Source organism: Primulina eburnea, chromosome 12 (genome assembly GCF_022965805.1).
Source record: "Primulina eburnea isolate SZY01 chromosome 12, ASM2296580v1, whole genome shotgun sequence".
NCBI lineage: Eukaryota > Viridiplantae > Streptophyta > Magnoliopsida > Lamiales > Gesneriaceae > Primulina > Primulina eburnea.
In genome coordinates this window covers 33,120,970-33,132,294 of record NC_133112.1, presented here as the reverse complement: position 1 = coordinate 33,132,294, position 11,325 = coordinate 33,120,970, and the positions used below count along the sequence as shown (strand labels likewise).

General features: G+C 41.3%; 2 protein-coding genes across 3 annotated transcripts; one reads left to right on the top strand and one right to left on the bottom strand.

Annotated features, from left to right (window-relative positions):
- Positions 1-312: 312 nt before the first annotated feature.
- Positions 313-977, top strand: LOC140807444 (uncharacterized). The gene is made up of 2 exons (XM_073164287.1): positions 313-476; positions 569-977. The coding sequence occupies exon 2, from the start codon at positions 579-581 to the stop codon at positions 834-836; it is 258 nt and encodes an 85-aa protein (XP_073020388.1). The 5' UTR covers positions 313-476; positions 569-578; the 3' UTR covers positions 837-977.
- A 6,537-nt stretch (positions 978-7,514) lies between these two features.
- LOC140806938 (BTB/POZ domain-containing protein At1g67900-like) lies at positions 7,515-11,115 on the bottom strand. Of its 2 annotated transcripts, none has more exons than XM_073163505.1 (5): positions 10,677-11,115; positions 10,038-10,239; positions 9,801-9,870; positions 8,432-9,700; positions 7,515-8,340 (listed from the first exon to the last, which is right to left on the bottom strand). In XM_073163505.1, exons 2-5 carry the CDS (start codon positions 10,094-10,096, stop codon positions 7,849-7,851), a joined length of 1,890 nt encoding a protein of 629 aa, XP_073019606.1. In that variant the 5' UTR covers positions 10,097-10,239; positions 10,677-11,115; the 3' UTR covers positions 7,515-7,848. The 2 variants fall into 2 exon arrangements, with proteins under 2 accessions (XP_073019606.1, XP_073019605.1); XM_073163504.1 differs by having other exon boundaries at positions 10,681-11,115.
- Between the last annotated feature and the right edge of the window lie 210 nt (positions 11,116-11,325).

The following is an 11,325-nucleotide window of genomic DNA, read 5'->3' as shown; positions in this document are numbered from 1 at the left end:
TAAGGTTTTGGAGTCATTCTCGGAGTCATTTTAGTCATGAGTAGGTTTTTTGTGAGACGGTCTCACGAATCTTTATCTGTGAGATGGGTCAACTCTAACGATATTCACAATAAAAAGTAATACTCTTAGCATAAAAAGTAATACTTTTCATGGATGATCCAAATAGGAGATTCATTTCACGAAATTGATCCATGAGTCCGTGTCACGATAGTTTTTGTGTTTAGTCTTATTTCTTTTATCCCTATTTGATTTTTTCATTTTGACGTTTTCAGATAAATTCTGCTATTTAGAGAAAAAAAAAGGAGGAAAATACCAAGTCTCATTATTAAATCTACCCAACCCTATGAACTTAGCCCAACATTGAACGTAATGCATCACCTTTCTTATCCTTACCGAAATCCATATCCGTCGATCTTTATTTAAGCCGAATTCCAACTTTAGAAAACAAGTTGGTCTACTTCTCTTGCCCTCCAAAGGTCCATGCTAGGATAAGTCATCCAAATCATTTTGATCAATCTTTACAATCTTGTTTTCAGTCCATTCTGACTTCTTGATTGTTTCATGACAGATAACAAACGATGGAAAACGAAGTGGTGATCATCAAAGATAGGAAAACCGAATGTTCGCCCTGCGAATCGGATGTTTTATCTCCTACGTCAAAGATGATGAATGGTGGAGGGATCTCTAGGCAAGGTAGTATTACTAAGCACAACTGCTTGTGTGCTCCTACCACACATGCTGGTTCGTTTCGTTGCAGGTTGCACCGTTCCCCGAGCCTCAACCGGACAAAGAGCGTTGACTCCCCAGCCTGCCAGGATTCAGAATCTAAGGCATAATCTATGTATGCATGCTCTTTATCATGATATGCATAAGAAGGATGTTACTCCATTCTCAGCAAAGATATGAATGAGTGAAATCCAATTGTACTAACATATTTTCATTTCATGTTCTAATAAATAATGGATCTGTTGCTTTTATACAGTACTTTGGGTCTGAGAGAAATTTGTTAGTTTCAGGCGATGAATTTTGATTCATTTTCTAATTCACGGATTAAATTATCTTTTGTGTTAAACAAATCTTGACCAGTAAACCATGATCGAACTTGTGGTCATAATTTCTTTTTTTAGCTTGTGAAAAGAACTGCGATAGAAAGAGAAAGCAAAGCTTGTTTCGTGTCTAGCTCTTTACTTTGGTCTTACCAGTATTCTCTGTGAGAGATTAGTATTGTGGATGTTTTGAACACGTACAAAAACCACAACAATAGAAACAGCAAGTCGAGGCAAAGAATTTCCTTTCTCCGTAAGACGAAATTGCCCGTATATAGTGCTATATTCTGTCAGATTTGCCTTGACTTCGGCCGCCATTGCTCTTTTGTGTGTTTTGGCTTCAGAAGTTCGACTATCTTCTTAAATTCGAAGCCTCACACAATTAGATCTTCAAGTTTCAACTCCTTGCGCTTGTGCTTAAGGTAGTTCTTGATGTTTTTCCACATTGGTGGCAATTTCTCAATAATAGCCGCCACTTGGAATGGTTCATTGATATCCATCCCCTCTGCTAATAAGTCATGAATAATAATTTGAATTTCTTGTACCTGGCTTATTACAGATTTGGCGTCCACCATTTTGAAGTCTATGAATTTGTCAACCACGAACTTCTTTATGCATGCGTCTTCTGTTTTGTATTTTTTTCCCAAAGAGTCCCAAAGTTCCTTGGCAGTGTTGACAGAACCGTAGACACTGTAAAGTGTGTCATCGAGTCCATTGAGTATGCAGTTTCTGCAAAGGAAGTCACTATGATTCCAAGCGTCAAGTGCAGATCTTCGTTGTGCGTCTGTGTTGTCTGCAGCAATGACAGTGGGATCCTCCTTTAGGAATCGAGATAGGCTTAGTGTGGTGAGGTAGAAGAGCATTTTCTGTTGCCAACGTTTGAAGTCAGCACCAAAGAATTTGGGTGGCTTTTCTCCATGAGCGGGAGTGTCATGCCTCGAGCTCGGGCCCGCGCCTGCGTGACTGCACAATGGGCCCCTATAGCAACTACTTCGTATTCGTCCTCGCTTTACGAAAATGATTAATCCAAGTTGCTATAGAAGTCTATTGTAAGCCATTATAAACTCATTTTAAATATTTGATTTTTTCGATGTGGGACAAGGGTATCACAATCACCCCTCCTTCAGAACGCGACGGCCTGACCCCTCGTTCCACCAGCACCGAGAATCTAGAGGTGACTCCTACAGGTTCAAGAAGTGGCTCCCGTCATGTAGCACTTTGCCCCGCAGGTTCAAGAGGTGGCTCCCATGCACGTAGCACTTTGCCCCGCATAACACTTATTTCCCGGTGTTCCATGCCGGTGACCGGCTCTGATACCATTCTGTCACGCCTCGAGCCCGGGCCTGCGTCTGCGTGACTCTACAATGGGCCCATATAGCAACTACTTCGTATTCGTCCTCGCTTTACGAAAATTATTAATCCAAGTTGCTATAGAAGTCTATTGTAAGCCATTATAAACTCATTTTAAATATTTGATTTTTTCGATGTGGGACAAAGGTATCACAGGGAGGAGTAGCAGCGGGAGTGAATGATGTAATCGACATATCCAGAACAACAAAAACGTAATAAAATAATTTCTTCTTGCGATTGTGAGAGATTAATATTGTGGATGTCTTGAACACGTACAAAAACCGCAGCAATAGAAACAGCAAGTAGAGGCAAGGAATTTTCGTTCTCCGTAAGACGAAATTGCCCCTATATAGTGCTATACGTTATAGGCAATCGTCCCCAAGATACAACGACTTCACGTCGAGAGTTTGCAGCACTTCAATTCTCGAAATCAGCGAACAAAACTATGCAGGAACTTTCAAGTATTGAAGAGAATAAAATGCAACTAGATGCCATGAAATTTTCCAACCTTTTGAATGATGGATGGGGTGATTAATTATAAGTGATCATTGGATGTGTAGAAGAGACATGTCTTTCCAAACCGGGTGCATTGAAGAGCCACAATTATAGTCCAAGAACACATTGTTCGGTGCAAAAGAAGCCAAGAACAAATGCTTTGAAGCCAAGGGACGCACATGTTTTTCTGAAACAGTGCAGCGCGCGCAGCCACACGACAACACGTGCGGCCACGCGCAACATTCTTGTAGTGACCCGTTCCAGAATCACCTACTAGTCAAAAAAACTAAGCATGCAACTAACTTAATTAACAATAATCAGAGATAACAGCGGAAAAAGTCGACAACTATAATTATACAACCCAATCGAAGTCTAGAATAACTCAAAATGAAATATCCAATACAACCATATCGAATCAAAACAATACCGATAAACTAAACCAACCAGCTACTCAACGTCCTCCTCCTGCTCCTCCTGAGCTGTCCAACCTGAGGCCTGCCCCGTGGGAATGGGGTGTCCAAGAATAAACAAAACCGAGGACGTGAGCGATAAGAACGCCCAGTACAAAAGTATGAGTATACAGACCTATATGAAATGCACATGCTATGATCATGATACCGGGGTAGTCAAGAAACAGGAGTCACAAAAGGATCTCAACAATGCTCAGTCTAGAGGCGCCAAGTGGATAGTGCCGCGCGGTACACCTCTGGGTCACTGCATCCACTACAAGACAGACGTGGACCTAAAATGTCCCGGACCACCGAAGCCCTCCCGACCCGTCGGCCACTGTGTACTCTCGGTGTCCATGCGTCCACAAGACAGGGCTGAGCGGCCCCAAGATATAGCTTATCTCGAAAGAGATACAGCTCAACAGTGAAGGCTATCTCGAAGGAGAATACGGCTCAACATGAAATGCAACGTGCAGTAATAAACGTGACATAATAGCATGCATCATATGACATATATCAATGCACCACATAATCATGCAACACATATATGAATGTATACTCAACCAGGATATCTCGGATAGTACTTTCGTACCTCTATCACAGCAAGCCTAATCCACTGGAACAACCAGACAACAGGTCTAATCCAAGCCTATTCATCAAGTGAAAACCATCACTAAAACTTATCTACCAGACTTAACTAGATAATCCTGAGATAAATACTGATAAAATTCCAAACCTTCGTCCGTCGCTAGCCCGCTGATGCCGCTAGCTCCCAACTAGAGCACAGCTCTGCTACAAGACCAGCAGCTCCCCGCTAGTGCCCAAATCTCGGAACAAGACTAGAACCTGTCAGAAACGACTGAAATGCTATGGAATTCTCTGAATTGGCGAGTCAAAATGAGGAAATCCGACCACTATTTATAGGCCATGTTCGGATCCTCCGAACACCACTTCGGAACGTCCGAACGCTACGTGTCCATTGGCTCTTGACAGCTCATGATCGGATCCTCCGATCATACACTTCGGACCGTCCGAACATGCACGTGTCCAGCTGCTCTTGACACCTCATGATCGGATCCACCGAACCTACACTTCGGAACGTCCGAACTCCCACGTGTCGATCAACTCTTGACACCTAATGATCGGATCCACCGAACTCACTTCGGACCTTACGAACTCTTCGGTGCTTCCGAACCATCTTCGGTCCGTCCGATCATGACTCGGTCAAAATTACACATTAAACCTTCTTAATCACCATTAATCCGTTAATTACTCAATTTGGAATTCGGGCTACTACATTCTCCCCCCCTTAAAACGATTTCGTCCTCGAAATCTAGGCAAGAGAATGAACAAAACGAAATAACAACATCGTTACCCTCAAAATCTAAAGGACAACCCATCACTAGACGCTTAGCTAAAACCGAATGACCCATCGGAGTAGAAACAGAAAGAATGACGTCTAGAGAAACATGCGGTAACTTATGACGCTTAACAAATCGTCCTGGTCACCCCAACGACCTACACTTCCCTGACTACTCTCATCACCAAAGTGGTCAGCCATTGCTACAACATAGAATGGGGAAAATGGTAAAATGGTCAACGGAAATCCCAAAACAGAATCAATATCCCAAAATCGTATGCATGCTCTGATACCATAAATGTAGTGACCCGTTCCAGAATCACCTACTAGTCAAAAAAACTAAGCATGCAACTAACTTAATTAACAATAATCAGAGATAACAGCGGAAAAAGTCGACAACTATAATTATACAACCCAATCGAAGTCTAGAATAACTCAAAATGAAATATCCAATACAACCATATCGAATCAAAACAATACCGATAAACTAAACCAACCAGCTACTCAACGTCCTCCTCCTGCTCCTCCTGAGCTGTCCAACCTGAGGCCTGCCCCGTGGGAATGGGGTGTCCAAGAATAAACAAAACCGAGGACGTGAGCGATAAGAACGCCCAGTACAAAAGTATGAGTATACAGACCTATATGAAATGCACATGCTATGATCATGATACCGGGGTAGTCAAGAAACAGGAGTCACAAAAGGATCTCAACAATGCTCAGTCTAGAGGCGCCAAGTGGATAGTGCCGCGCGGTACACCTCTGGGTCACTGCATCCACTACAAGACAGACGTGGACCTAAAATGTCCCGGACCACCGAAGCCCTCCCGACCCGTCGGCCACTGTGTACTCTCGGTGTCCATGCGTCCACAAGACAGGGCTGAGCGGCCCCAAGATATAGCTTATCTCGAAAGAGATACAGCTCAACAGTGAAGGCTATCTCGAAGGAGAATACGGCTCAACATGAAATGCAACGTGCAGTAATAAACGTGACATAATAGCATGCATCATATGACATATATCAATGCACCACATAATCATGCAACACATATATGAATGTATACTCAACCAGGATATCTCGGATAGTACTTTCGTACCTCTATCACAGCAAGCCTAATCCACTGGAACAACCAGACAACAGGTCTAATCCAAGCCTATTCATCAAGTGAAAACCATCACTAAAACTTATCTACCAGACTTAACTAGATAATCCTGAGATAAATACTGATAAAATTCCAAACCTTCGTCCGTCGCTAGCCCGCTGATGCCGCTAGCTCCCAACTAGAGCACAGCTCTGCTACAAGACCAGCAGCTCCCCGCTAGTGCCCAAATCTCGGAACAAGACTAGAACCTGTCAGAAACGACTGAAATGCTATGGAATTCTCTGAATTGGCGAGTCAAAATGAGGAAATCCGACCACTATTTATAGGCCATGTTCGGATCCTCCGAACACCACTTCGGAACGTCCGAACGCTACGTGTCCATTGGCTCTTGACAGCTCATGATCGGATCCTCCGATCATACACTTCGGACCGTCCGAACATGCACGTGTCCAGCTGCTCTTGACACCTCATGATCGGATCCACCGAACCTACACTTCGGAACGTCCGAACTCCCACGTGTCGATCAACTCTTGACACCTAATGATCGGATCCACCGAACTCACTTCGGACCTTACGAACTCTTCGGTGCTTCCGAACCATCTTCGGTCCGTCCGATCATGACTCGGTCAAAATTACACATTAAACCTTCTTAATCACCATTAATCCGTTAATTACCCAATTTGGAATTCGGGCTACTACAATTCTGGTTGCACCCAGCGCCCGTGCGCCTTGTTCATCGTTGGTGCACAGTAGGGCGCGCGCGCCCGCTCGAGCAGCTACGCTGCCACGCGCCCTGTTCTGCTCGATGGCTCCGCGCATCCGCGAGTAATGTGGCGCACCCGCACGCCTTGCTCTGTTCAAAATTTTATTTTTCCAAATAAATTTGGTCCAAAAAAATTAATATTTGTCAAACGCACCACACCACATCGAGCCGAGTCGAATGCGCGTGTGTGTGTTTCACTGAGACACAGCCTATTAGCGTGTTCTCCCGTCTAAAAACTTCTGGTACCCTAGGGGCCCAAACCCTTGTCTCATCTTGGAGCTTATTACGAAAACTTCATTTGGTTATTTTCTCAATGTAAGACAAGCTACATTTGAGACATTTTATTTCTCTTTACAACTTCTCACTCTTCTTCTTCTTTTCTCTTTATTTATCCAATATTCTCAACTTTTGCTGTTGAAACCATGATTGTTTCACTGTTTATGAATTCAAGAGTTGTATTTTCTTGATCTACACGATCAAGAAAATTACTGCAACATTTTCAGTAAGAACAACAATTGAATATTATATGGTCAGATTGTAAGAGAAAATTTATAAATAATGAATGATTGAAGCAAGCTCGTAAAAATAAAACTGTACAATATAAGTATTGTATATGTAAAACAAAATTAAATCGAGAATGTAGGAACGTGGGAGAAAGTTGATTTTTGGCCTTGACACATCCTCTATTTATAGACGCAGATAATACCCAGGTCGTGCTTGTACGTTTGCACGTAAGTCAAGCATTTTCCAGTTCAAATCGGGCCTATGGTTTGCACCCTTGCACCGAGGTGCACGACAGAGCGTCTCTTAGCCAATCATTCTTACACTTCCATAAAATGTAACATAATATAAGTTCACCTACACCATTTTATTTTTCTAACGTGGGACAAAACCACCATTCCTCAATTTCCATTGACACACACAACCCAACAAAAATATATGAAATCGGAAGAAGGCAGAGTCCAGGAAATGCATTCATCAAAAGCTTGTAGGAAAGAGCAACTTTTTTCAACATTACAATTAGTTTTACAGGTGCCCCTATTCTAGTTTTACACACAGACGGATTCCTAAACCAAATTTTTTCCCTCTTCTGTCAATAACATCTGCTTCCTTATTTTTATTAAGCAAAGATTACACTACTAATTCACAAGGGATAATGTTTTTTTTTTGTCCTAATTTCAAGAATCAGGGGAGAAAAAGAGATTAATACAAGGCACAGTATTATTTACCCTGGTAAAAAGAACCAAGCAACCCTCCAAATAAGAAAAAATCCAACAAAATTTTCTCAGTTCTTTTCACTCACACTTCTGTTGATTGGCCACAGCTTGCTGAACATTCTTTTAGGCCTATTTGGAATCATACAGAACGATTTTGCCTTTGCAAATTTCTCGACCCCATTCGGAAACACATTTTCGTCCATTTCATCATCCTCAGCAAGCTTCATTTTAAGCGTGGAAACGTTGGATTTTAGTGATTTTAAGCCAGATACACTCCATTGATCCTCTGGTGGAGTCGTGGTATTGGTAGTGATGGAGGCTGTAGCAGTCACAGGATTCTTCTGCACCGCCAATAGCGCCTTGATACCGGTTGGAAACTCGGCCACTTTTCCACCATTCATGGCAGCTCGAGCTTGCTCAAAGAAAAGTACTTGAACCACCACCCTCAACGGGAGCATCTCGTTTTGTGCAGCGTGCATACAGGCTTCCACCGATAGTTTTCTGCAGACTAATATTTGGCATAGCCGTTTTCTTTCACTCTTGTTGAGCTCCGGATGCCCCTGCTTGACAAGAAATTAAAGATTCAGCATAAAAATTTCATTATTTCCTAACAAGCTTTTAACAATATGAACTGGTCTTTTATCGTTCTACCTTTAGGTAGATGTCAATAGCTTTGTAAAGATCATCATGATCAAGCCTGGAAAATTCGGGGATCGATTCAGCAATGGAAATGAACTTTGACAAAGCCAAATTCTTGTCTTTGGATATTACTTGTAAATATCCATCCACAAGCTTTCCCACCTTGAGTTTGGAACTGTGTGATGCAGAAGACGATCTCCTACTTTCTTGAAACTCCAGATCGATGTTTTCTGCAGATCTAGACCTTCGCCTCTCGAATTTGGTTTTGCTTCTCGGAGGACTAATTGGTGGACTCTGTCCTTGCAAAATAAACTGCTCCAAAATGATCATTACAACATCAACATCATATATTGTGTCGTTTGCAGATGTAAAGGATGGCACCAACAGATCATCAACTGTGGCATCTTCTAATTGAAGCCCAACCCTTCTTGCCAATTCCATCTTTGAAGATGAAGAAGCTTTCAGTATGTTAGCAGCCTTCAATAGTTTTGACAAAAAACGGCAAGAAACAGCGCCTTTCTCTGCTGGCAACAAACTAACAATTGATTCCAGCAGCACCCTGTGCTTCCTAGTAGCTTCTCCAGTCAAATCCGACTCGCTGTCTGATTCTACTCCCTTCTCAACACTAATGTGCTTTGAAATATTTGGTAGCCACCGGGATGCATAGATTCGCAAGGCATCACCAATAAAACCCGAAGGAACCTTGCCAGCAGATTTGATGGCTATCATTGTTCTCCAATAAAGATCAATCCCTAAATCTGCTAAATCTTCAGCCCACCATCCTTTACTATTACTTGTAGACTTATTCCTATTGCTCTCCGACCCATTCCACGACATGTCATCTCGACCACGTCTCGAATAACTGTGTGACAAGTTAATCTTTGTGGGATGAGCCAAAACTTTTGAAGCAATGGCTTCGATGCATCTGCCTGTAATTCGAAGGTTCTCGGACCACAAAGAAAACTCCTTCGTGCTTTGTAAAGTTACAATTGAGTCCCTCCATCCCTGGAGGATGCAAGAATTCAAAAACACTTCAATCTTGTATATTAGATTACCCTTTTCGATATCTTCCGTCATTTGAAGATACTCTGCTGCACATCGAACCGAAACAATGTTGCAAGCACTGAGAGTGATCGTGATTCCATAGCAGAATTTTGCGCACATTTCGAAGGCCTCGACTCCTCCAGGATAGTCATGGAGATGGACTATTTGAATTTGTGAAGCTTCTGAGTTTTCCGCACATAACCTCCGCAAGCGCAAGCACTTGGACAGCAGGGGAAACTGCAGTGGTAAAAGTTTTTCGAATTCAGGAACCACAATTTATTATTATTTCTACGAAATTTTTCTTGTTGCTTAACATATAAATCATCTGTAAATTCACCTTATGGAGTAGATATCTACTTCCCTTCACTTGAATGATAAGATCACTTGAAACCTCAGAAGACACAGACCTAAAAATCAAGAAACGCAAAAGTTTGATTCTTCTTCATTAAACAATCATCTCAAAATGACTCCATATTAAAGAATTCTCGATGCCAAATTTTGAAGAGCAGCCGAAAATTGATTTTTGTAAAGAAATTTATAAGAGACAGACCCGAAAACAAGAAAAAAGACTCACCTCACGGCCTCAGTGGTGTAGAAAGTATCAGGCCGGGATCCAAGTTTCATAAACTTCATTTCTGAATCTTCTAAACTGGTACAAAACTTTGGTGTTCTACTAAAAGGGCAGCACCATTTCTGAATCAGACAAAAACCAATTTCTCCACTGTTGTTAGCTTCACTTTTTTACGACACCCTACCAGGAAAAGATCCACCTCCAGCTGCACGCAATAGATTTTGTCGGAAACCAGACTTCCACTACCAATTTTCTTAATTTTTTAAATAATAAAAAAATAAAAAATATAACAAAAAAGATTCAATCCCTCCAAAGCTCCATAGAAAATTAAGTTGGTAAAGAAACAAAATGCAGGATTTTGATGAAAGATGAGGAATTTCAAGAACTTGGCCGATTTTCCCAACACTCTCAGAAAACCTTTTCGATTCAGTCAAATTCTCGACATGCCTTAGCAAAAGAAACCACCGATCCCATCATAAGATCGTCAAAGAAATCCACGAAATTTCAGTTTTTGCTTGACACCCGTTGTTCAAAACAAGCGGAAAAACATGCAAATACAGAAAGAGTTGCAGATTTCAAGAAACATAGACTTAAGATATGAGTTGAACCAGAAAACAATTTAAGGTTATTTTAAATTCATACTCACAACTGCCAATCCGTTGGATGTTTCTTCCTTTATAATTTCTTGTTTCCCTCTGAGGAGATACAATTGTTTTAACTTAGCTAGCTAAAACCTGTGTTGCTATGCCAGTTTGCACGTGCTTATCCTGCGCCCACTTCCTCATCATTACAACAGCAATTTTACAAGCGCCATTCTTGATCCTTCACCGGGATTATTCTAGTCAAACTCTACTTTATAACCAAAATTCTACGCCGCTCAACACGCAACAACGCATATAATCGTTTTCACAAATGTTCACAAATGAAAAAAAGTTGTGTATATGTGAGTTTTCTGAAAAGCAGCATGTGTAAAGGAATAATATGAAATACAATATAAAAATGAAAAAAAGAATCCACGGAACGCTGCTTGATTAAAAAAAAGAGGAGGAATAGCTAGCTATCACCATCAATGGTGGCTTTAAATCTTGCGTGCTGGACTCAATTCGAAATTATATAAAATTTTCCGAACACAAGTGCCCTTGTTTTTCTTCAAAATAACATATACGTAATTTTTTTCTTCCATTTAATGCATGGGGGCCATGCAAAATTAATTCTCGTCTGAAAGAGAAGAAAATAATTTCCCAAAATACTTTTTTAACTTTTATTTTTCCATAAATTTTTTTTATTATGT

Bases quoted from the DNA above. Each gene is read 5' to 3' on its own strand.
- LOC140807444 (XM_073164287.1), top strand. From the start codon at position 579: ATGGAAAACGAAGTGGTGATCATCAAAGATAGGAAAACCGAATGTTCG.
- LOC140806938 (XM_073163505.1), bottom strand. From the start codon at position 10,096: ATGAAGTTTATGAAACTTGGATCCCGGCCTGATACTTTCTACACCACT. The intron at 9,871-10,037 runs GTGAGTCTTTTT...CTTGATTTTTAG, and splicing joins TACACCACTGAGGCCGTGAG to GTCTGTGTCTTCTGAGGTTT. The intron at 9,701-9,800 runs GTGAATTTACAG...TTACCACTGCAG, and splicing joins GTAGATATCTACTCCATAAG to TTTCCCCTGCTGTCCAAGTG.